The following is a 25124-nucleotide window of genomic DNA, read 5'->3' as shown; positions in this document are numbered from 1 at the left end:
CCAGCTCCCGTCCCAATCCCAGTTTTTGGGCAGAATTCCCTCTCAGCATCCTGGAATTGCTCCATTCGGAAAGGGAAGCTCCCATAAAGCTGCCAAGCCTTCCCTGCACGCAGCCAGGAGGAAAAATCCCGGCAGCTGGGAATGTGTCACTGCTCAGGGGTGGCCACCAAGGTGACAGCACAAGGAGGGGACACTTCTCCTCTGCCCCAAATCCCTGGAGGGCTCATTCCCAGAGAGCCAATTCCAAAGGAGCAGCCGGGAAAGAGCAGGAATATCTTTAATTGATCCCATTGCACCCCTGTGTCCCACCACAGCCTCCCGTGTCCTTCACCAGCGTCACCCCAGGGGACAGGGATCCCTCTCATGGGGGTCTGCAGAGCCCCCAAAGTGGGCACAGCCCCCCAGTGTCCCCCCCTAGAGCCTCTCCCCCAGCACCCCCAGGTGATAAACCACGATCCTCCCGAAGAAATCCGTGCTGCTCCCAAAGGTGATCCTCAGCTTATCCAGCACAGTCTCCTCCACCTGGAATCTGTGCCGCTCCCAGTGAAGGAAGAACGCAGGGATTGGGATGCCAGACCCGCCCTGAGGGGGTGAGGGGGGTCACACCCCCAGCTCTGCTGAGCAGCTCCCACAGCAGCAAAATTCCAAAATAAAAAATCCCCGAATTCCAGCCCCCGCCCCCATCATCATCCTGGGAAAGGATATTTGCAGGGCATGGCTGTCCTGGGGGTACAGCTCGGATATTTTCACCAGTTCCTCACCAGTCCTGCAGCCTGGGGAGGGCGAGCCTCAGGTGCTGCAGGAGCCTCCAAAAATCTTCCCTGGCTCCCAGCAGCACCCAGAGCATCCCAGCTCCTCTTTATTCCCCTCCAGGAGCCTCCAAAAATCTTCCCTGGCTCCCAGAGCATTCCAGCTCCTTCTTATTCCCCTCCAAGGGCTGTCCCAAAATCTTCCCCGATTCCCAGCAGCACCCAGAGCACCCCAGCTCCTCTTTATTCCCCTCCAGGAGCCTCCAAAAATCTTCCCTGGCTCCCAGAGCATTCCAGCTCCTTCTTATTCCCCTCCAAGGGTTGTCCCAAAATCTTCCCCGATTCCCAGCAGCACCCAGAGCACCCCAGCTCCTCTTTATTCCCTTCCAGGGGCTGTCCCTAAATTTTCCCTGGCTCCCAGAGCATCCCAGCTCCTCTTTATTCCCCTCCAAGGATTGTCCCAAAATCTTCCCTGATTCCCAGCAGCACCCAGAGCATCCCAGCTCCTTCCTATTCCCCCACGGAGCTGCTCCAGGTGTTCCCAAACCCCTCCTGGGCTTTGGGAATTGCTGATGAACCCCTCTGAGCCTCCCTCTCACAGCTGCAGGGTGCAGGTGTGGGTAAACTGAAGCAGGGCCCCCCTAATCCCAGCAATCCTCACCTTCCAGCGTGCACAGCCGGCTGGAAAATCCCCCCTGGAACTGGATGTGGAGCTGCGAGACCTTGACGGGCTGGGGGAAATCCAGGGTGACCCACTGGGACGTGCCCTGGGTGGGGACAGCAGTGTCACAGGGGGCACGGAGTGGGGAAGGGGAGGGCTCGCAGCTCCCGTGTGCCCGCACCTGGTCCGAGTTCCAGCAGGTCTCCTCGCTGCCATCGAACAGGTGCTGCTTCCCAAATTGCTTCACGTCCCGGTTCAGCACGGAGCTCACCCTGCGGGGGACACGTGCCACCAGCCCCGGGGGGACATCAGAGCCTGGCAGGGCCAGGGGACAGCGGGGCACGGGCGCCAGGAGGGGCCGGGACTCACCGCGTGGCCGTGCGGGCACAGACCAGGGGCTCCGCGGGCATCGCTGCCTGCGGAGAGAGCGCTCAGGGAGGGGCACGAACGGGGACACCCGAAACAGCGCTGGGGACACCCGAAACAGCGCTGGGGACACCTGGGCAGGAATGGGGACACCCGAAACAGCGCTGGGGACACCCGAAACAGCGCTGGGGACACCTGGGCAGGAATGGGGACACCCAAAACAGTCCTGGGGACACCCAGAACAGTGCTGGGTACACCTGGGCAGGAACGGGGACACCCAAAACAGCGCTGGGGACACCCAAAACAGCGCTGGGTACACCTGGGCAGGAACGGGGACACCCAAAACAGCGCTGGGGACACCCAAAACAGCGCTGGGTACACCTGGGCAGGAACGGGGACACCTGGGCAGCCCTGGGGACACCCAAAACAGCGCTGGGGACACCTGGGCAGGAACGGGGACACCCAAAACAGCGCTGGGGACACCTGGGCAGGAACGGGGACACCTGGGCAGCCCTGGGGACACCCAAAACAGCGCTGGGTACACCCGAAACAGCGCTGGGGACACCTGGGCAGGAATGGGGACACCCAAAACAGCCCTGGGGACACCCAAAACAGCGCTGGGTACACCCGAAACAGCGCTGGGGACACCTGGGCAGGAATGGGGACACCCAAAACAGCGCTGGGGACACCCAAAACAGCGCTGGGGACACCTGGGCAGGAACGGGGACACCTGGGCAGCCCTGGGGACACCCAAAACAGCGCTGGGGACACCCGAAACAGCGCTGGGGACACCTGGGCAGGAATGGGGACACCCGAAACAGTCCTGGGGACACCCAGAACAGTGCTGGGTACACCTGGGCAGGAACGGGGACACCTGGGCAGCCCTGGGGACACCCAAAACAGCGCTGGGGACACCTGGGCAGGAACGGGGACACCTGGGCAGCCCTGGGGACACCCAAAACAGCGCTGGGGACACCTGGGCAGGAATGGGGACACCCGAAACAGCGCTGGGGACACCCAAAACAGCGCTGGGGACACCTGGGCAGCGCTGGGGACACCCAAAACAGCGCTGGGGACACCCGGAACAGCGCTGGGGACACCCAAAACATCGCTGGGGACACCCGGAACAGCGCTGGGGACACCTGAGCAGGAACGGGGACACCCAAAACAGCGCTGGGTACACCTGGGCAGGAACGGGGACACCTGGGCAGCCCTGGGGACACCCAAAACAGCGCTGGGTACACCCGAAACAGCGCTGGGGACACCTGGGCAGGAATGGGGACACCCGAAACAGTCCTGGGGACACCCAAAACAGCGCTGGGGACACCTGGGCAGGAATGGGGACACCCGAAACAGCGCTGGGGACACCCGGAACAGCGCTGGGGACACCCGAAACAGCGCTGGGGACACCTGGGCAGGAATGGAGACCCTTGGATCGTACTGGGGACCCCCCGAGCAGCACCGGGGACCCCCGGCCAGCAATGGGGTTCCCCGAGAAGCACTGGGGACACCCCTGGGGACACCCGGACAGCACCGGCGACCTCCGGCAGCACCGGCTCCCCCCGGGGGCTGCTCCCCGGTCCCCTCCCCGTCCCATCGCGATCCCGCCGGGCCGCCCCGCACTCACCGCCCGCCGCAGGAAGAGGCGGAGCTCTCGCCCCGCTCCCGGTGTCCGGTACCGCCCCCGGCACCGCGGGGACGCCGGCACGGGAGATCCGTGTCCCCCCCGCGCCACCCGGGACCCCTCCGTGCCCCCCACCCCCGGCCCAGCCCCGCCGCCCCCCTCCCACCGTGTTCGCCGCCCTGCAAACGCCTCGCCCCCGCTCCCGGCCCCCGGTCCCGGCCCCCGGTCCCCGCTCCCGGTTCCCGCGTGTCCTTGGGAATGGGGGGATCCCCCCCTCTGCCGGTGCTGGGGGGACCCGCGCGGGGGGCGCGGGGGGCGCGGGGACCCTCCCGGAGCAGCTCTGCGGGTGGCACTGGCGGAGCGGGGCTGGGACCGGCGAGAGGGAGGAGGAGAGGGAGAGGGAGTGCGGGGTGGGAGGGATTCCTGAATCCCTGAATTCCTGCGTCCCTGAATCCCCGCACATCCCTGAATCCCCGAATCTCTGCATCCCTGCATCTCTGAAACCCTGCACATCCCTGAATTCCTGAATCTCGGCACCCCTGAAACCCTGCACATCCCTGAAACCTTGGTTATCCCAGAATCCCTGAAACCCTGAATTGCCGCATCCCTGAATCACTGAAATCCTGCACATCCCTGCATCCCTGCATATTCCTGCAGCCCTGAATCCCAGAAACCCTGCATGTCCCTGCATTCCTGAATTCCTGAATCTCTGCATCCCTGGAACCCTGCATATCCCTGCATCCCTGAATTCCTGAATCTCTGCATCCCTGGAACCCTGCATATCCCTGCATCCCTGAATTCCTGAATCCCCTCATCCCTGAATCCCAGAAACCCTGCATATCCCTGCATCCCTAAAATCCTGTATATACCTGCATCCCTGCACATCCCTGCAGCCCTGCATATACCTGAATCCTTGCATATCCCTGAATCTCCCTGAATCCCTGCTCATCCCTGCATGCCTGATTTCCTGCAAATCCCTACACATCCCTGCAAATCCCTGCATCCCTGAATCCCTGCAGATCCCAGGATCCTTACACGGCCCAGCAATGCTGCTCATCCCTGCATCCCTGCTCATCCCTGCATCCCTGCTCCTCCCTGCATCCCTGCTCATCCCTGCTCATCCCTGCACCTCCCTGCTCATCCCTGCATCCTTTATCATCCCTACATCCCCACTCATCCCTGCTCATCCCAGCACCCCTTCCCACCCCAGCATCCCTGCTCATCCCAGCCCCCGGCTCCGCAGCCCCGCAGAGCTCCCGGTGCCGGGTGAGTCACGGCGGCCGCGCCGAGGCCGCCTCAGCTCAGTCACCGGCAAAAATAAACCCGGCGAGAGCTGCGAAGCCGCCGCCCCCTCCCCGTCCCCATCCCCGTCCCGGGGCTCGGCCCCGGCTGGGGACACACATGTCACACATGTCACACGCGTGTGAGCACACACCCGCGGGGACATGCGACACACGCGTGACCGGCTCTGCCTTCCTCCTCCTTCTCCTCCTCCTTCTCTCCCTCCCTCCTCTCCTTCCCCCGTCGAGTTTCGCCTGAGAAATTGGGTCAAAAACCGCAGGAGCCTCATTTGCCCCTGGGCTAATTGCTCGTCTGGGGACAGAGCTGCCACTTCTGCCACCACCGTGCGCGTCACCTCCCGCACGCGCCTGCGGGCACGGTCCCCGCTCATCATCCCAGTGCCCCCCGACCCCTGCAGCCCTGGAGAACCGGGAGGATCCCAGTGCCCCCCGACCCCTGCAGCCCTGGAGAACCGGGAGGATCCCAGTGCCCCCCGACCCCTGCAGCCCTGGGGAGCCGGGAGGATCCCAGTGACCCTTGACCCTGCAGGCCCTGAGGAACCGGAAAGCAGCGCCTCAGCCCCGGAACCTTCGGCCTCGGTACCTTCCTCGCTGTCGAGGAACGCGGCGCTGCCGCCGCCGGGGCCGGGCCGTGCCAGGAGCGGCTCTGGCGGCGGCTCCCGGCTGCCGTCCAGCCCGGCGCTCCGCCGCGCCCCGGGGAGGCCTTTCCATCGTATCCAGGAGCTGATGGCGAGGCTGGTGCCAAAGCCAGCGTGGGCACGGCTCCAGACCCCCCGCTCGCACCGGGGCCCGCGATGCAGGAAGCGAGCGCCCGGTGCCTTTTGTGCGGCGGGCGGCGGCGTGTGGGCTCCGCCGAGCATCCCCGGCCGGCGCTTCCAAAGAAAGAGCGGGTGTTGTGCCCTTCACCATTAATTACTTGTGCCGATTGATTTCCACTTCCGCGTAAAGCCCCGGGGATGGCCGGGGGATGCGGAATTCAGCGCGCAGCGGCACAGGGCTCTGCCTGTTCTCCGCGCCTTTATTATTTATCAAAATCCCCCCGAGCGCGCGGGACGGGGGTGCCGCGGGGCTTCGGGAAGGGTTTGGCCCAGCCAGATGTGGTTTGTAATTCACGCTAAGTGAGGATGTGGTGGCATCTCGGTGCTGGGAAGGAGCAGGGCAGGGTGGCCGTGGGTAAATAGGGACGGGTAAATGATATAATTATCATTAATTTATTATAACGCTGCTTTTAAGCCACAAGCCGGCCTGTAGTTCCCAGGGCTGAGGGCAGCGGGCTTTGCCGCGGTGTCCCCAACAGTGTCACCACACCGTGAGTGCCTGACACGCGTCACAGCGGTGTGAGCAGGTGTGAGGGGGCCACGCGCCGTTAATGAGCGGGAGATGCTGCTCGGTGTCCCCGCACGGGACAATTAGCACCCTGGCTAATGAGCCAGCGCGGCATCCTTCCAGCCCCGCTGCTGATTATTGCCGGAGTCAGAGCGGGGCTGGCCGCGCCCGGTGTCCCTGGTGTCGCCTGCTCCCCCAAAATCACTCACAGGGGTGAGCTGGTGGCATCGCCACCGCGGGCATCTCCAAGGAGGCACCCGTGTCCCCTCCCGTGTCCCCTCCCGTGTCCCCTCCCGTGTCCTCGCCCGTGTCCCGTGTCCCAGGTGCGGGCTGGCCGCTGCCCGAGGGCGAAGGAGCGGGTCCGGCTGCCGGGAGGGGGAAGGGAAGGAGGCAGTTGCCATGGAAACCGCAAATAAAATCAATGCACGCTGCCGGTGGTTTCGGAGGGAAGTTGGGCCTGGCCAGGGCAGCATCGCCCATCCCTGGGGGGCACCGCAGCCCCCGGGCCAGCCCCGTCTGTGCCCTCCCTGCCGTGCCCAGCTCTCGGCGGGATGAGGGCACAGGGGCAGCACCGAAGTGGTGCCATCGTTCTGCGCCCCCCCCCCCCCCGTCCCCTCCCCATCCCTGGCTGAGCTGTCCTGCCCAACTCCACCTCGGCAGCTCCGCCAGGACAGGCAGAGCCGCCGGTTCTCCGCAGCCACGGATCCTCCTGTCCGTCCGTCCTCCCGTCCGTCCGTCCGTCCGCCTGTCCCCGTGCCAGTGCCCCGAGCGCTGGCCCCAGCTGCGGTGGCAGAGGCCTCGCTAATGAGCTGCAGTCCTGATGAATGTGGCAGCTCTCCTGGAACGGGCTTCATTCGCCGCCGGCGGACCTGAGCGGAATAACAAGCGGCTCCGTGGGGCGCGGGACGGGGTCCCCCCGAGCACCCCGCGGCCGTGCGGGGACACCGGGACGCGCTCCCGGGGAGCTGCGGGACCCCTCGCTGCCCACGGAGGCTCCGGGGCACCCCGGTGCCCCTCAGCACCCCGGTCACGGTGCCACCACCCCAAACTGGAGCAGCTCGGGAGGCTCCCGGCCCGGCCACCCACCCAAATTGGCTCTGTCCTGTGGGGGACGGGGGTGGCCACCACAGAATCAAGCCCAGAGCTGTCCCCACGCCGTGGGCTGGCCATGTCACCCCTCTATTGTCACGGCAGCAAGACCTGGCTGAGACCTACCAAACTCATGCCACCAGGCTCCTGGCCCCTCCACTGTCCCCTGGGGTGGTTGGGGACAAATCAGGGCGGTGCTGGAGCAGCGGGGACCCCCCCAGCCCCACACCGGAGCCGCAGTGGTGTCCCCGCGGGCGGTGCCGCGTCCCTGCCCCTCGCAGCGGGAGCCCCTCGGCGTTGTCACCGCACCCCAACCGCCCGCGGCCGCTCGCCGTGTCCCTGTCACAACAAAGGAAAACATCTCTGGATGGAAACTGCAGGAGGGTCGTCACGGCAACACTGCTGCAGGATTTCACCAGAATCCCGGCGTTCGGGCTCAAAAAGACGCGCAGTCCCCGCTCCCCCGCGCGGAGGCCGCCGCGGATCCTGCCGGGGCTGGGGCCCGGCGAGTGGGACCGAGGGATGGAGTCACCCCAACCACGCTGGCCCGGGGCCACCCGGTGGGGCCACGGCCGTGGGGACACGGTGACAGCAGGTTCTGCCTCGCGGGAGCAGCTCGGGGCTCCCCAGGCGATGCCGCTGGATGTGGGGCTGGGGGTGTGGCGGGGACCCCACCCGGGGCGAGGATGGGGACATTGGGACACGGCTCCGGGCCAGCGCTGGCGCTGCCACCCGAGTGAGGCTGGGCCTTGGCAGGATGTTGGGCTCAGAGGGCGATGAGACCCAATGAAGTCACCTCCCAGCTGGAGGGAGGGCACTGGGACGCCAAACTGGTGCCAGTGGAGGAGCTGGTTCCCAGCGCGTCTCTGGGCACGGAGCAGCTGCCGGAGAGGGGGGAGAGGTGTCCGTGGCACCCCGGTCCCCGAGCCGCGCTGGCGGGTGGCTGCTGTGACATTCACCGCCACTTGAGAGCTCCGCTCAGTCGCTGCCAGCACCCTCCGTGCCACACAAAAGGCCGGGGACACATCCACGCCGGGGCTCGGTGTCCCCTGGGAGGTGGCCTGGGGTCCCGCCTTTGAGTCCCCGGGGCTCCTTCGAGGGTCGGGGTCAGGCTGGGAGCAGCTGTGGTGGAGATTTTTGGGATGTGGGAGCTGGGAGCTGGTGGGGACACCCGACATTCCCACTGGGAAGCAGGCATGAGCCCTTCTGATCCCTGATCCATGCACGCTGCGGGATTTCCGGGTGAAATTTGGGGAGAGGAAGAGCAGGAGGAAGGATTTGGGCAGCGGGGGGAGGACCCAGCTGTGGTGGGGGGCAGCGGGGACATCCAGAGGGTGCCCAGGTGAGGATTTTGAGGTCGGCCCCATCCCATGGACCACTCCTGGATCATCCTCTCCGAGCAGGAGCAGCACCCTCCTTCCAAAAACCCCCAAAAACCACCCCGGGCCAGCAGGACGGGAGATCTGTAGGGGCAGCTGGATCCGCCGAGAGCGGGAAGAAGCCGGGATATCAAATCCCCTGGGACCCTGTCCCTAAAGGCAAACCCCACGGGGACAGTGACCCCTGTCCCTGTCCCCCACGCTTGGGCACCTCCATGGGGCCGGGCCCGCCAGCTGCAGCCACATAAAGAAGGGGAACAGAGGAGCTCTGTGCGCCGGCAACGCCGGGATTGTGCCGGAGCAGGGGGGGCTCACAAAAGGCAGGAAACGCCACGAAAAGTCTGGCACAATGGAGTCGGAAATGAGAACTTTGCTCTCGGGTTTCCACGGATCCATCCTATGGGCGAAATAGGGAGGGGGGATCTCTCCTTTTGGTGCCAAGCCGTGGGAGACAGGCTGGCATTCTTCAGTCACCGGCGGGAAGGTGACACCCCCCCCCCCCCCCCAAAAAACCCGCCCCCCAATAGCTCAGTGATGGTTTTCTTCCCCCGTTTTGGGGGTCGTTCCTGGTAGCGCGGCTCTTTGGAGAGTCTTACCCGGTTTTGGGGGGTTGTTGGGGCTTTTTGAAATCTTTATCCATCCACAGCATCCTCCACCCCCCCCCCCCCCCCTGCACCCCATTCCGGCCCCTTATAGGGTGTGGAGGGACTGGAGGGTGCTGCTGGCTGCGCCCTGTATGGCTTAGAGAGAATTTTGGGGTGTGGAGGGGCTGGGAGACGCTCCCCTCGTTGGAAACACCCCCAGAAAAATCCTGCTGGGTCCCCCCCTCTCTTCCTGCCTCCATTACCCCCCCCACATCCTCTTAAGGACCCCACCCCCATAACAGCCCCCCCTATTCCAGGGACCCCCCCAATCTCTCCCCGAGCCCTCTTAGAGACCCCCCCCCTCATTACAGAGACCCCCCAGCCCCTTCCACGCCGAGTGGGGTTCAAGAGGAGGCCCCACTGGATGAGGAGGGGGCGGCCCCGGTTTTGGGGGGTGGGGGGGGGTTGGCCCGGGTTTGGGGGGGTGGCGCATGCGCGGCCGCCCCTCGCCCTGCGCCGGGCAGCGCGGAGCGGGCGCGGGTTCTCCGCCGCTGCGGGCAGGTGCGGGCGGGCGGCACCGGCGGCACCGGCGGGGAGGGGGGGGCCGCGCCCGCCGCCAGCCGCGATTGGCCCGGCCCGGCCCGGCTCGGCCCCCTCCGGGGGGGGCCCGGCCCGCTGCCCCCCTCTCCGAGCCCCGCTTTTAAGCCCCCGGTGCCGGCGGGGGTGCTCGGCTCTACCGGCGGCGATGAGTCCCGGCGCGCCCTGAGCACGGACCAGGTACGTGTGATACCGGCACCGGCACCGGCACCGCCCCCACTGCGGGGACGGCCGTGGGGATGGGGACACCGGCACCGGCACCGCTACGGCAGGAGCGGGACGGATCCGCGCTGGGGGCTCGGTGGGTGAGGGGCCCGGTGGCGGGGATGGGGACGGTGACACCGACACCGGTACCGGTACCGGCAGCGGCAGCGCTACGGCGGGAGAGGGCTGGATCCGGGCTGGGGACGCGGCGGGGCTGCGGGGGCTGCAGGAATGCGGGGCCGGGTGGCGGGGATGGGGACGGTGACACCGGCACCGGCACTGCTGCGGGGACGGCGGTGGGGGCGGTGACACCGGCAGCGACACCGGCGCCACCACGGCAGGAGCGGGATGGAGCCAGGCTGGGGAATGCGGGGGTGGGGGGGCCGCGGGTCCCGGCGGCGGTGGCGGGGATGGGGACGGGGACACCGGCACGGCTGTGGCAGGAGCAGGACGGATCCGGGCTGGGGACGCAGCGGGGATGAGGGGGACGCTCGGTGTGGGAGAGGGACACTGTGGGTACCGGGGGGGACAGCGGTGAGGGATGGTGGCCCTGGCGTGGGGGAGACGCTGGGGACACTGAGGGGACAGTGAACTGTCACGGCTGGCGGTGCTGGGATCGGGGACCATGGGGCTGGAGGGGACACTGCGGGGATCAGGGGCACTGGGACAGCTGGACAATGGGGGCGTGGCCACTGGCTTTGTGGGGACGCGAGGACAGGGGGACACCGTGAGGACCGGGCTCTCAGGGGCTGGGGACACTGAGAGGGGCTGGGCAACACTGGGGACAGTGGGGCAGGCAGGGCCACCATGCCCTGAGCACCCCAGGAGCTGGCAGCGAGACAGAGGGCAGGCAGAGGTGGCGAGGGGTGGCAGGACAGCTGTGGGTGCCACCGGTGCCACCCCCCTGTGGTGCCACAGCCGGGTGCGCCTGGGCCACCCGGTTCCTTGCTGGTGACACTGGTGGCTCCCTGGTGAGTCGGGAGCCGGGAATTTCCCTATCCCGAGGTGGCCCTGGCTGCCAGGGCGCTGGCAGAGTGCTGGGCACTCAGTGCCATGGCCAGGATGTCCCCAGCACGTGGACACGGTGTGGAGAAGACAGGATGGATGGATGGATGGATGGATGGACGGACGGACGGACGGACGGATGGACGGATGGATGGATGGACGGATGGATGGAAGGACAGACGGATGGATGTGGGTGGGGATAGCGCGAGGCGCTCGGCAACCCCAAAGCCGGTGGGACAACGGTGCCAGCGGCCTGGATCCGTGCCAGGCCCTGCGGCCCGGGGGTCTCCTCCCGGGTTTGGGCACCGGGCGCGGTGCCGGGAGTCACTCCCAGCGTGTGGCCGAGCCGGCGGCAGGGCTGGCGATGGAGCCGAGGGCTCAGAGCGATGCTGAGCCGGCTTCGGGGCTCCCGCGGCGCTTTGGGCTTTGCAGGGGAGAGGCAGAAAGCGGGGCAAAAAGAATCAATAAATCAAAAAAAAAAAAAATTCTATTAAAAAAAAAAAAGAGGAGCAAATTCTAAAATAAAGGCTGCAGACTGTCTGCCTAATAAAAATCGCACCCGGCAAAGGGCCCATATTGGACGGGATCACAGCTTCCCGAGGTGCTAATTTATTCCGGCAGGCTGGGGGGAGCGGGGAGCATCACGTTGCCTGTGAGATGTGACGGCAGCGAGGTTTGCAGAATTCCTTTGTTGTGGGCAGAGAGGAGGGGACGCCGAGCCGGCCCCGCCGCCGGGCTCCTGCCGCGGCCGCGCAGCCCCGGGGGGGCCCCCGGAGGACACCCCCGGTCCCCGCGGGGGCGGCGGGGACACCGCGGCGCTGGGAGGGAGGTGGGTGCTGCGGGGGGGGGGGGGGGTCAGGGCTGCTCGGTGCTGGGGGCGGGGGGTGCAGGAGCAACCCCCGGGGTGGCTGAGGGGGGGACACGCCGGGAGGGTGGGCACCGGGATGTCGCGTGGCTCGTTGGTGGCACCGCGGACCCGAGCGACCCGCGGGGACAGCAGAGGTCACGGGGACTGCGGGCTGCGTGGGGACAGCCGGTGGCACCCTCAGGGCTGGGGCGTCCCCAGGGCTGGGGCACCAATGTCCGGCTGCATGCGGGCTGCCCGGGTGGGTGGGCAGTGCCCCCTTCTCTGCTGCCACCCATCCCGTGTCCCCAGCGCTGTCCCAAATGTCGCCTCTGCTCCGTGCGCACCCCGGGATCCGCAGCCGGCCCTGTCCCAGGCTCGGGGCAGGGCGGGGGGAGAGGTGACCCCCAAACTGGCCGGGTGGTCCCGGCGGCCTGTGTGGAATTAAGCTCTGTTTCAGCTCAAGCTAATCACCAGCCCCGGCTTTGCATATTCATGAGCAGGATGAATTATTCATGAGGTGACAGCTAGTGACAGATGTGAAAATGTTCGCCCGGCTTTGGGGGGGTTTGGGGGGGCGTTTTGCACCGGCGTTATTTTAAATTTCTCTCGTCTGCCGTTCCCCCGGTTGCGCTGGGACGCCGAGGGGACAGGGACACGCTCCTTGTCCCCGAGGGGGCCGAGCCACGTGGCCTTGGGGACGTCACGGTGACACCGCCCTGACTGCGGAGAGAAACCCCCGCTGCGAAATTCGGGCCCTGGTGCCCGTGGTGGCCCGGCCACCTCCCTCACCTCGCCACCCCCGTGCCACCCCCCTCGCCTCGCTGTCACCACCGGGCACACACGTGGCCCAGCCCACGGCTGCTTTCCCTGAGAATCCCGGCTGGATCCTGCCCCGGCCATCCCGATCCATCCCTGGGCATCCGGGATGCATCCCGGGCCGATCCCGGTGGCACCGCAGGGTCGGGATGTGGCCGTGCCACCCCGGCGGGGTTGGAGCTGGATTGTGGATCCATGGATGGCGGGGGAGGTGGGAACGATTCGCTGCCGATAATTAACGAGGCTGCGGGGGGACATTGCCCGCCCGTGGGGTCCTGGCGAGGGGACACCGCGTGTGGTGGCCCCGGCCCCGGCAGGGCTGGCGCTTCCCGTGTCGCTTGTCCTGACCTTGGGAGAAACTTTTGGCTGGCTCAGCAGCTTGCCCGGCTGGGCAGCCGGGGGTGCGGTGAGGGGCTGAGGGGATGGAACGGGGCGGGGACGGGAGCAGAGCCATGGGGAATGTGCCCCCTGTGCGTGCCAAGGGCGAGGGTGGCAGCCGGCTGGCCCCAGAGGACAGAGATGTGTCCTGTCGCTGGTGCGGAGGAACTTTGGGGACAGCTGAGCTTTCCCAGGTGCTGCCGGCCTGGCCCTTCCCACCTTTCCTGCTGCGAAAGCAAATCCTGCAGGAATGCTGATGTCAGGGAAGGCGACGGCTCAGCCGGAGCCGGGCAGCCCTGTGACCCCAAAACCCGAACTGCGAGCGCCCAGCAGCACCCACTGGGGTGGGGTCAGGGACCCCCATCCCATCCCATCCCATCCCATCCCATCCCATCCCATCCCATCCCATCCCATCCCATCCCGTCAAATCCCAGCTCTGCAGCCTCCTGGGAAGCGGCTGGAAACCCAAAGAGCAACTTTTGTGTTTAACATTTAAATAAATCCCGGCTGTTTGCTCAGCGAGGACCCGGCTCTGAGTAAATACTCCGAGGAGGATTTCTCCTCCTCGCCTTCACGCGGCTCTCCGCGGGCTCTCGCTGCCGCTGGCCCGGTGTGACACCGGGGATGGGACCCCTCGGTTTGGGACTGGTGGCCCCGAGTTGTCACTGGGTGCTCCACTGGGAGCTCTGCGGGCCGGGGAGGAGGAGGATGGAGAAGGGGAAGATCCCAGGAAGGTGGCAGAGAGCGAGATCCCATCGCTGCTGTTCCCCCCCATATCTCCTTGTTTGCCTTTTGATGGGAAAAGTCACCTGGAAAATCCAGGGGAAAAGGAAATGTGTGGAAAGACAAAAAAATCTTTCAAAAACCGGGAAAACCCAGCAGGATGGTTTGAATCCCTGAGACGCGGGTGAGCACAGCCCGGGCCACCCTTGTTCCCTGGTGCTGGGTGTCCTGGGTGTCCCCATCCCGCACCCAGCGGGTCTCGGGTGGTGCCCGGACCAAGGACACGGCGCTGCTGCTTTGTCCTGGGAGAGCTCCTGAACACCCCAGAAAGCCAAAATTAACATTCCAACGCGAGGAGCTGGAACCTCCCGAGACCGCCCGTGCCAAGGAATTTATTTTTCCCCCTGGAGCTCAAAGACCGGGAAAAGTTTGGTGCTGCCGAGGCATTTCCTTCCCGGAGCATCTCCGAGCAGGGATGAACGAGCTGCTGTCGGTGCCGTGGAGCAGCCCCGGCGCTGCTTTGGGGTTTTCCAGCTCCAGGGAGATTAATCCGGGCAAAGGCACATCCCGCTGCCCATTCCTGACCCCGGGAATTTCCCTCCATGGCCAGGGGGCCAGGGACACCTCCCTGTTCCCTCCCAGCAGAACGCCCTGTGGAGCTGCCGCGGTGGGGAAGGGGCTGCCAAGGCTTTCTTCTTGAGAAGGAATCAGATAAAACCCGGTTTTGCATCCCCAAAAAGGCCCTTTGCCCCCGCGGAACACGGGGGGGGGGGGGGTGTCTCCTTTTTTCTCGCCGTTTCGCTCTTTTTTTCTATTTTCGTCCCATAAAAGCATAGAAGGGACGGAACGAGGCATCAAGGGCTGGAAAATGGAGCAAAAGGGATGGGGGAGGAGGCAGAGCCTCGGCTCGGGGCAGCGGGAGAGGCACGGGGGGCTTCTGGTGTCCCCCAAAGGCCGAGTGGTCCCCAAAGCCCTGTCTGGGACGGGGCAGGGATCGGGGAAACCCAGGGAGCAGCAAATTCCAGGATGGATCTGTGAGTGGGGAGGAGCTGGGGGTTGGCTCAAGCTCGTTGGCCACGTGGTGGCACTTCGGGATTTGGGGTTTTGGGGGTGCTGGCTGAGTCCCTGCTGCCTCTGCTCGGCCAGTTTGGCACCCGACGGGTGAGCGATGGTTGTGGTGGGAGCTGGATGGTGGCGGTGGTGGGAATTTGGGTGATGGTGGTGGGCACTGGGTGATGGTGGTGGGCACTGGGTGATGGCGGTGGGCACCGGGTGACAGCTGTGCCCCCGATGGGTGATGGTTGTGGTGGGAACTGGGTGATGGTTGTGCCAGGTTTTGGTTGTGGTGGGAGCTCAGAGATGGTGGTGGGCGCCGGGTGATGGTTGTGTCCGTTCTGGGTGATGGTGGTGAGCACTGGGTGGTGGTGCCTGTGCCAGGCGATGGTTGTGTGGGAATCGGGTGATGGTTGTGGTGGGAGCTGGGTGATGGCGGCAGGCGCCAGGCCACGCTTATGCCCATGCCAGCTGTGTGACCTCCCCACCTTCCCGCTGATCCCGGCTCCCAGATGTTTTAGGAACCCTCTCAGCCGCCGCAGAGGAGCAGACGGACGGGAGGGAGCTCCGGGCGGCGGCGGAGCCGGGGCTTTGTGCCCCTGGGGGGCCGCGGGACCCCCGGGTGTGCCCACTCACCCCCAACACCTCGCCGGGTGCCGCGGGGATGTCACCGCGGGTGGCACCGGTGGCGGGCACACAGAGGGACATCCCAGCTGGATGCTGGTCTCTCATCCCGCCCCCGTGCCGGCAGAGAAATCCAGCTCTCCCTGGGCTAATGGGGCTAATCCCGCTCCTCCCGCGGTGATTTCTGGCCCGAGGGCATCGCGGGGTGGGCGAGCGGTGGCCTGGCAGCGCTGCTGTCGTTGCAGGTCAAGGATGGTCCATGTGATGGGGGATGCCGCCTGCTGGGTCCTGCTCGGGCTCTCCCTCCTCCCCATCGCCGTCCTGGGTAAGTGCTCGGCGGCCGGGGCTAATTAGAGGGCAAACAGCGATAAATAATGAACTCTGGGCCGGAATAAACCGTGACCGGGGGTAACAACCCGGGCAGGGCTCGGGCTGCCCGCGGGATTAGTGAGGGAGAAGTCCCCCAGGCGACCGTGCCCCCTCCCTCCCTCCCTCCCTCTCTCCCTCCCTCCCTCCCCGCGTTGGGATCGCTGCAGGCGAGACCTTAAATCCTTAATCCCGCTGGCGGCCCCCTCCCCACGGCCCAGCTGAGCCCCCCGGGGATTTGCCGTGGCTCTGAGCCGTGTCCCCCCCGTCCCCCACGGCGGGGACACCGCAGCATCCGCCGCACCGGGGGCTTTGGGATCGCCCACCCCGGAGCCCTCCCCGGAGCCCCCAGGGAGCCGAGGGCTGGGGGTGCGGTGAGGGTGGCGGAGGAAGGTGCCAGGGAGGGATAAGTGGCTGTCCCCAGTCCCCAGCTGTCCCCTGATCCCACTGGAGGGTCCACGGGGGGTCAGAGACGCGGGGGATTTGCACAGGCTGGGACGGGATTAGTGCGGGACGAGGAGGAGGAGGAGGAGGAGGAGGAGGAGGAGATGGTCACGGTCCTGGCACGCTTGATCCCAGCACGGGGGTGGCCTTTCCGCTGGTGCCACAGGCGTCGGGTGGCGTCTTCGGCGAGGGATCTCCCTCGGCGGGCAGGGACAGGGCGAGCTGGTGTCCCCAGGGAGCCGTGTGGCACCCACGGGTGCAGAGCAGTGCCTACAGCCTGGGGACATCGGGGGGCTGGGCAGCATCCTGGGGGTGCCGTGGACCCCGTCCGAGCTGGGGGTTCAGCCCCAGAGGGGGACAAGGTCTGTCAGCAGCCGCTGGATGGGGTGGCCGCGCTTTATCCCAGTTCATTATCCCGCTGCCTGCTCTTCCTGAGGCGCTCAGGGGCGCCCGGAGCGGAGCCCCCCACACCCTGCGATGCCCCCCAGCCCTCCCCGCTGTGCCCAAACTCCCCGTGGCAGCCGAGCCGCTCTCCCCGCAGGCTCCCAGGACGAGGGGAAGGTGATCCACATCACCAGGGTGCAGCACCAGGCGGTGCGGGTGGGGCTGGGGGAGCCCGTGACCCTGCCCTGCCTCTTCCTCCTGCACCCCTCCGCCTCCCTGGGGCCCAACGAGCCCCCGGAGCCGCCGCGCGTCAAATGGAGCAAGGTGCGCTCGGCCACCGGCCAGAGGGAGGACGTGCCCATCCTGGTGGCCAAGGACAACGCGGTGAAGGTGGTGAAAGCCTACGAGGGCCGAGTGTCGCTGCCCGGCTACCCCCGTGACCGCTCCAACGCCACGCTGCAGCTGCGGGCGGCCCGCGCCAGCGACGCGGGGCTCTATCGCTGCGAGGTGGTGGCCGGCATCGACGACGAGCAGGACCTGCTGCCGCTGGAGGTGACGGGTGAGCGGGGCACGGCGGGGGCACGGCGGAGGGCACGCTGGGGGGGTCGCGCAGCCCCTGTGGCCGAGGCAAGGTGGGCGAGTTGGGCACTCAGGGTGAGCTGTGCACCCCGTGTGAGCTGTGCACTCCCTGCACCCCACAGCATCTCTGCACCCCACGCAGCCGGTGCCCCCCATGTGCTCTGTGCCCCCCATGTACCCGATGGCGGCAGCTGTGCCCCCCCGTGTGTCCCCCCTGCACCCCATGACAGGGGTTCTGTTCCCCATCAGCCCTGCGGACTCTCTGTGAGCTGTGTGAGGCCTAAACCCCGCTCCAGCCCTGCACCCGTGCCATCCCTGCACCCCGTGCCAATCCTGCACCCCGTGCCAATCCTGCACCCCGTGCCAGCCCTGCACCCCGTGCCATCCCTGCACCCCGTGCCAATCCTGCACCCCGTGCCAGCCCTGCACCCCGTGCCATCCCTGCACCCCGTGCCAATCCTGCACCCTGCTCCATCCCTGCACCCCGTGCCATCCCTGCATCCCACACCAATTCTGCCCCTCCTGCGCCCCATCCCAGCCCTGCCCCCGGTACCATCTCCCCGCTCCTGTGCCCTCCCAGGCGTTGTGTTCCACTACCGGCCCGCGGGCGAGCGCTACGCCCTGACCTTCCCCGCCGCCCGCCGCGCCTGCCGCGACAACTCGGCCGTCATCGCCTCCCCGCAGCACCTCCAGGCCGCCTTCGAGGACGGCTACGACAACTGCGACGCGGGCTGGCTGAGCGACCAGAGCGTGCGGTGAGTGCGGGGGACGGGTCACCCCGCGGGCATCACCGGGCACCACCTCCCCGCGGAGCCGAGCGCCCACCGTGCCCCTCCCGCAGGTACCCCATCACCCTGTCCCGGCCCGGCTGCTACGGAGACCGCAACAGCCTCCCCGGCGTGCGCAGCTACGGGCGGAGGGAGCCCGCCGAGCTCTACGACGTCTACTGCTACTCCCGGGAGCTGCGAGGCAAGAAGGGGGTGCCCAGGGCTGTGCCCGGCTGAGAGCAGCCTGGCACATGCCCGGGGATGGCTCTCTGTGGTCACGGTGTGGCTGGGTGCCCAGGGATGTCCCTCCCCGGCCGTGGCCATGGCTGGGTGCCCACGGTGTCCCTCCGTGGTCACGGCGTGGCTGGGTGCCCAGGGATGTCCCTCTGTAGCCATGGCATGGCCGGGAGCACAGATAAGTGCCCGGGGATGTCCGTCCGTGGCCGTGGCACGGCTGGGTGCCCAGGGAGGTCCCTCCGTGGCCACATCTGCGCCTGGCTGCAGGGTGGGTGCCGGGGCCATGCCAGCGCTCCGTGCCATCCTTGGCACCGTCACCGAGCGTGGCCGCGGCGCTCAGGCCATGGCGACGTCCCAAAAAGCCCCGCTCCACTCCGAGCCACCAGGACCGTCACTTCCTGCCCCCGTGTCCCCAACACCTCCGCTCTCCCGCAGGGACCGTGTTCTACGCCACGGTGCCGGGGCGCTTCAGCTGGCAGGAGGCCCGCAGGCACTGCCGGAGCCGGGGCGCCTCGCTGGCCACCACGGGCCAGCTGTACCTGGCGTGGCGAGAGGGGCTGGACCAGTGTGACCCGGGCTGGCTGGCCGATGGCAGCGTCCGCTACCCCATCCGCCTGCCGCGCAGGAAGTGCGGGGGCGAGGCCTCGGGGGTGCGGACCCTCTACCAGTTCCCAAATCGCACCGGTTTCCCCTCCGCCGCCTCCAAATTCGACGCCTACTGCTACAAAGGTGAGCGGGACCCGCCGAGCTCCGCTCCCAGACCCCCCACCCGCTCCCGTCTTCCCTCGGGGATCAGTGGGCATGGCCGGGAAAATTGCTGCGGATGAATATTTAATTAGGGAATTAATGAGATAAACGGGGAGAGCGGCGCTGGGAGGGAGCCCAGCTCCGGCTGGGTGCGGGGAGGGGGATGCGGTGCCTGGTGCTGACACTCGAGGAGGGCTGCGAGACCCCTCGGGTGCCCTCGGTGCCACCGCTGATGCTCGTGGTGTCCCCGCAGCCGCGGGGCACAGGGACACGGAGGAGCCGGTGCTGCCGGTGCCCCCCACGCCCGACCCGCCGAGCAGCGACAACGTGCTAGTGGAGCACAGCGAGGACCTGGGCACTTCGGGGGACACCCGCGACATCCCCCGCGACCGCTACGACCTCCAGCCGCAGCCGGGGCCCGCGGGGCTGGGCGAGGATGAGGACGAGCAGCTGCAGCCGGCCAGCGGCAGCCCGGTGGCACAGCGCGGTGATCTCCCGGGGGCTGCCCTGTCGCCGGCACCGGCGGCTCCAGGGCTGGGGACGGGCGGTGGGACATCCCTGCCGCCCACCGCGGCCACCTCGCTGGCGTGGCCCCACGAGGAGGAGGCTCTCAACGTGGTGGATCAGGCTCCGGAGAGCTCCCGGCGGGATCCTCCGGCACAAGGAGACCCCGAGGGACTCCCGGCCACCCTCCTGTCACATGCCCAAGGCCCAGCCCTGGAGCACAGCACCGGCTCGTCCTTGGCACCGGCGACCCCCAGCACGGCCCCGAAGACCCCCAGCACCCCCCCGGGCAGCTCCAGCGCCCCGAGGAAGAGCTACCCCGGGCTGAACGGGCGCTACTTCCAGCTCCAGCGGCACAGCCGGGACCCCGCGGTGGCAGCTGGGGACACCACGGTGGCCATTGGGGACCCCACGGCGGCGATTGGGGACCCCACGGTGGCAGCTGAGGACCCAGCGGGGATTGTCACCCCGGCCCCCGTGCTGGCGCTGGAGGTGAAGGGACCCGCAGCCAACGCCGTGGAGCTGTGGAGCCTCCCCAGAGCCGGCACCGAGAGCCCCCGGCGGGAGGGTCCCCACGCGTCCCCCAACGCGCTGGAGGAGGAGCCCAGCCCCGGTAAGTGACACCAGGCACGGCCGGGGGGTCCCAGCGCGGGCTGCGCCCCTCGGGGACCCCATGGCGGTGCCGTCTCTTGCAGAGCTCATGGCCCCGGCCACCGCCCCGGTGTCCCCCTCGCCGCAGGAGCCGGCCCCGAGGGATTCAGGGACCCCCGCAGGGACCCCGCCCGTGCCGTCCCCGTCCCCGTCCGTCCCCGCCACTCCCCGCGACGCTCGGGGCCACCGGGACATCCCCGCGGGTGGGGCTCAGCCCGTCCCCAGCGCCCGCGGGGACTCCCCGCGGCCCCCCGCGGATGCCACCGAGGACTTCTCCGGGGACCCTCCCTCCCAGGAGGGCGGTGGCTCGGTGACCCCGCTGCCCCCGCTGCCTCCGGCCCCGTTGGTGGCCGAGGGTCCCGAGCCGGCCCCGCAGCCCCGCGGGGAAGGCGGGGACGGCAGCGGGGCCCCGGGTGACGGCGCGCTGGAGAGGCAGAGGAAGGCGGTGACATTCCTGCAGCCAGAGGGTCCCTCCGAGGGACACCCTGCCACCGCCGGCTACACCGAGGGGGCTTCTCTCGGGCCCCTGGGGCGGTCCAGCGCCGCGGCTCCCCACGGGTCGGCCGAGCCTAGCCAGGAGCAGCCGGAGGGATCCAGGGATACGGCCGAGCCTAGCCAGGAGCAGCCGGAGGGATCCAGGGATGCGGCCGAGCCTAGCCAGGAGCAGCCGGAGGGATCCAGGGATACGGCCGAGCCTAGCCAGGAGCAGCCGGAGGGATCCAGGGATGCGGCCGAGCCTAGCCAGGAGCAGCCGGAGGGATCCAGGGATACGGCCGAGCCTAGCCAGGAGCAGCCGGAGGGATCCAGGGATGTCGGGAATGGCGCAGCCGAACCCAGCAGCGAAGCAGCCGCGTCCCCCCCGGCCTGGGAGGTCCCCTCTCCGTCCCCTTCCCCCACGGCCACCGAGGTGGTGCTGTGGGCCAGCACCGAGCGGCCGGAGGAGGTGGCGGTGCTGGAGCCGGTGGCCGAGGAGGGGTCCACAGGCTTCACTCCCCCAGACCCACAGCCCACCCACCGCTCGGAGCCGGAGCTGGGGGCAGCCGAGCAGCTCCTCCTGTCCCCCCCGGGCCCCCGGCAGCCCCCCGCCACCCCCGGCCCCCCAGCTGTCCCCAGACACGAGGATGCTCCAACAGCCCCCGGCGAGGAGGACGCCTCCGGGGAGGCCAAGAGGGAAGAGTCCCCCACTGCCCTCGGGCCCTGGCCGTCGCCCAGTGCCCCCCACCCACGGGGGACGGAGCCCGCCGGGTCCCCGAGCGCGGGGCTGCTCTTTGAGCCCTCCGCGGAGCCAGAGCTGGGGGGTCCGGAGGGGTCCCCGCTGCTGGACGCCGACAGCGGCAGCGGGGAGGAGCCGGCGCTGGAGGAACGGGAGCTGCTGGCCTGGGTGGGCACCGGCAACGCCAGCGGGCACGGTGAGCTGCGGGCACCGGGACTGGTGGGCGCGGGGATGGGAGGTTTTGAGGCGGAGGTTTGGGAGGTGTCGCTCTTTTCATCCGAATTTCCTCGCTGGGAGCCGACGGGATGGGAGCGGGGATGGCGTGGGTGGCCCCGCGTCCCCCCAGCCGGGCTCAGGACACCGCTGCCGCCCCGCAGCGCCTCCGGACCCGTGCCAGAACAACCCGTGCCTTCACGGCGGGACGAGCCGTGCCAACGGCACCGTGTGCGGCTGCAGCTGCGCCCCGGGCTTCACCGGCGAGAACTGCGAGATCGGTGAGTGCCCGGGCACGGCGCGGCCCTGGCACAGCGCGGGGGCGGCTCTGCGGCTCCGAGAGCTGCGCGGAGCCCCGTCCTCGGTCGCTGGCACCGGAGGGCTCGGGAGGGTGGCTGCGGAGATGTCGCCGTGCCCACAGCTCGCGGTGTCCCCGCAGATATCGACGACTGCCTGTCCAGCCCGTGTCAGAACGGCGGCACCTGCATCGACGAGATCAATTCCTTCGTGTGCCTCTGCCTGCCCAGCTACGGCGGCAGCCGCTGCGAGAAAGGTGGGGACAGCCCCCAGTGTCCCCCCCCCCAGCCCGGCTTTGTCCCCGCGGGGACACGGCTCAGCCGCCGTGGCTTTGGGGAGCCTCAAGGGGACACAAATCCCGCACGGCGCCGCTCCCCGCGGGGCTGAGGGCCGGCCCCTTTCTCTGTGGCCACCGTCGCCGTCTCCCCGCAGACACGGAGGGCTGTGACCACAACTGGCACAAGTTCCAGGGGCACTGCTACCGCTACTTCGCCCGCCGGCGCTCCTGGGAGGACGCGGAGCGCGACTGCCGGCGCCGGGCCGGGCACCTCACCAGCATCCACTCGCAGGAGGAGCACGGCTTCATCAACGGTGGGCTGGGGGTCCCGAATCCCCCCTCCCCGGGTGCTCCTCGCCTCCTCCATGCGAGCCGCGGGTGCCTCTTCCCGCAGGCTTCGGCCACGAGAACACCTGGATCGGGCTCAACGACCGCATCGTGGAGCAGGACTTCCAGTGGACCGACAACACCGGCTTGGTGAGGGCCTGTGGGGGGTCGGGGGTGGGCTCAGGGTGCGGGCAGGGGGCGCGGGGGGTGTCAGCCTCTGTGGTGGCCCCGCAGCAATACGAGAACTGGCGGGAGAACCAACCCGACAACTTCTTCGCGGGCGGCGAGGACTGCGTGGTGCTCGTGTCCCACGAGATCGGCAAGTGGAACGACGTGCCCTGCAACTACAACCTGCCCTACATCTGCAAGAAAGGCACAGGTAGCGCCCGCCCGGCGTGCCCAGCCTGGCACGGCCTCATCCCGCAGCCCTCGGCATCCCTGTCCCCATCCCGCAGTCCCAGTATCCCCATTCCACAGCTCCTGACATCCCTGTCCCCATCCCGCAGTCCCAGTGTCCCCACTCCACAGCTCCTGACATCCCTGTCCCCATCCCGCAGTCCCAGTGTCCCCACTCCACAGCTCCTGACATCCCTGTCCCCATCCCGCAGTCCCAGTATCCCCGTTCCACAGCTCCTGACATCCCTGTCCCCATCCCGCAGTCCCAGTATCCCCGTTCCACAGCTCCTGGCATCCCTGTCCCCATCCCGCAGCCCCCAAGCCCCTCCTCGTCCCCAGCAAACTTTTCCCAGCCCTTCTCCCAGGCGAACTCCAGCAGCTCTCCCCTAAATCTCCATTTTTCCTCTCTCTTCCCCCCCCCATGATCAATCCCTCCCTCCACACTTGGATTTGTTTAATTTGCTCCCATTAAAACCCATTAAATTCCCATTCCTTACCTCGGGAAGTTCCATTAACCTCCAGCTGCTCCTCCCCACCCCGCGCGCTAATGACGCCCCAATAAAGCCATTAATTAACCAGTTAAACCCTGGGGACACCTCGCTGCCACCCTGATGGACGAGCCTCTCCCAAAGCCACCACCACCACCACCCATGTCCCCGGGGATGCAGGGGGAAGCTCATGGTGGCCCGGACTGGTGTCCCTTGTCCCCTCCCAGTAACTCCCAGTACCTCCCAGTACCTCCCAGTACCTCCCAGTACCTCCCAGTACCGGGGGGGGGGGGTGACGGGGCTCTGCGTCCCCTCCCTCCCAGTGCTGTGCGGGCCCCCCCCGGAGGTGCCGAACGCTTTCCCGGTGGGAAAGAAGAAGGAGAAGTACAACATCCACTCCAGCGTGCGCTACCAGTGCCAGGAGGGCTTCACCCAGCGCCACGTGCCCACCATCAAGTGCCACAGCACCGGCAAGTGGGACCGGCCCAAAATCCTCTGCACAAAACGTTAGTGGGGGACACGGAGGAGGGGGGGAGGGAAGCCGAGCCGGGGGTGTGGGGGCATCGCGAACAGTGACCTGACCCCCCCCGCGTGCCCCGCCTCGCCCCCGTTAGCCAGGCGGTCGCACCGAGCGCGGCGGCACCGGCGGCACCGGCACAGCCACCCCCACCACCAGCACCACCACCACAAACCCCGCAAGGAGCGGCGAAAACACCGCCAGCACCTCCGGCTGGACTGGATGGAGGAGGGCCACTACTTCTAGGGCCGGGCGGCGGCCACCGAGCACAAGGGGCCCCCGTGGGATGTGGTGACGTCCCCCCGCCCCTCTCCCATCCCCCCCCCCCCCCGCTCCTCTTTTATAACCCCTTTTTGGCTTTAGCTCCTTAGGATGCCCGGCCCCGTAGGGAATAGGATCCGGAGGGGGCGGCTGCGTGTGCGTCCCCAGCCCTCCCTGCATGTCCCGCGCTCAGCCCCCCCGGCCCGGGCTGGAGCCCCCAGCCCCGCACAGGGACCCCCCCAGCTGGGCTCTGTCCCTGTCTCCAAATCGGGGCTAAATCAGGCAGCCCCCCCACATCCCACCTCGGGCGGCTCTGGTTTTTTAGCAGCCCCCCATTTCCCTGCCCCAGCACCCCGGGGTGTCCCCGCGGCCGGCACGGGGTGGGAGTGGGGGTGGGGGGGGGGGGGGACACGGTGCCTCCGGGGCCACTGTCCCGCTCCGCGCCTGGTTTGGGGGGTGTTTGGTTTGGTTTTGTCCCCTTTCCGTTCGTTTCGGGTCCCCGTTGGAGTTGGCGTGTGTGTGTGTGTACGGCGCTTTCTGATCTCTGCTGTTTGCGACGTGACTGCCGTGTCCCGACCCCCTCCCCGACCCCCTCCCGACGCCCCCTCCCCATTTCTGACTCTGCCTTTCTGTACTGCTGGACATTTTAATAAATTTTTTTAACAGTTGAGCGAGCCCTGCGCTTTCCTGGGGACTGCGGGACGTGGTCCCTGCCCGGCGCCGCTGCCCGGCTGCCGCCTCTCACCGCACCCCATTAATTCCGAGCAAACCCAAACCCTCTGCCAGGGCTCCCCGTGCCAGCTCCGCCGCCTGCTCGCCGTGAATCACCGCCGTGGTGGCCGCCACGCGGGCCCCTGTCGCTGGCCAGCGTGGCCGCGGCGTCCCCCTCAAGATGGGGAGGTGCCGATGGATTTTTTTGGGGTGATTCCTGCCTTAACCGTGGCTGCGGGGGCTGCAGCTCCCACCCCTCCCTCTGTCACCCACCCCCCGATGTTCCCCTGCCCCCCCTGTCACCCACGGTCCCCTCTGTCCCCTCCCAGGGCTGTGACTTCCCAGCAATATTCGTTTCCATCGCTCATTAAAGGTGATTTATGGGCTGTGCTCAGCTGGGCCGGGCCTGGAGGACGCCC

At 67.8% G+C, this 25124-nt stretch overlaps 2 protein-coding genes across 4 annotated transcripts; one reads left to right on the top strand and one right to left on the bottom strand.

Moving 5' to 3' along the window:
- Positions 1-202: 202 nt before the first annotated feature.
- On the bottom strand, positions 203-3419 carry NR2C2AP (nuclear receptor 2C2 associated protein). 3 transcript variants are annotated; one of them, XM_082298043.1, is made up of 6 exons: positions 3404-3419; positions 1780-1826; positions 1592-1682; positions 1411-1516; positions 706-773; positions 203-531 (listed from the first exon to the last, which is right to left on the bottom strand). In XM_082298043.1, the coding sequence occupies exons 2-6, from the start codon at positions 1818-1820 to the stop codon at positions 415-417; spliced, it is 423 nt and encodes a 140-aa protein (XP_082154169.1). In that variant the 5' UTR covers positions 1821-1826; positions 3404-3419; the 3' UTR covers positions 203-414. The 3 variants fall into 3 exon arrangements, with proteins under 3 accessions (XP_082154169.1, XP_082154168.1, XP_082154170.1); XM_082298042.1 differs by lacking the exon at positions 3404-3419 and adding an exon at positions 2054-2073 and having other exon boundaries at positions 1780-1909; XM_082298044.1 differs by lacking the exon at positions 3404-3419 and adding an exon at positions 2054-2073 and having other exon boundaries at positions 1411-1480; positions 1780-1909.
- A 12159-nt stretch (positions 3420-15578) lies between these two features.
- NCAN (neurocan) lies at positions 15579-24028 on the top strand (the record flags this gene model as incomplete). The annotated part of the gene is made up of 15 exons (XM_082297701.1): positions 15579-15651; positions 16678-17079; positions 17680-17854; positions 17941-18068; positions 18539-18832; positions 19104-19967; positions 20050-20563; positions 20771-21414; positions 21596-21712; positions 21871-21984; positions 22161-22319; positions 22400-22482; positions 22567-22711; positions 23540-23722; positions 23835-24028. The coding sequence occupies 15 exons, from the start codon at positions 15579-15581 to the stop codon at positions 24026-24028; spliced, it is 4089 nt and encodes a 1362-aa protein (XP_082153827.1).
- Between the last annotated feature and the right edge of the window lie 1096 nt (positions 24029-25124).

This window comes from Coloeus monedula (genome assembly GCF_965178545.1).
Source record: "Coloeus monedula genome assembly, chromosome: 27".
Lineage (NCBI taxonomy): Eukaryota > Metazoa > Chordata > Aves > Passeriformes > Corvidae > Coloeus > Coloeus monedula.
Note: the sequence above shows the minus strand (reverse complement) of the source record. Positions and strands in the feature narration are given on the sequence as shown.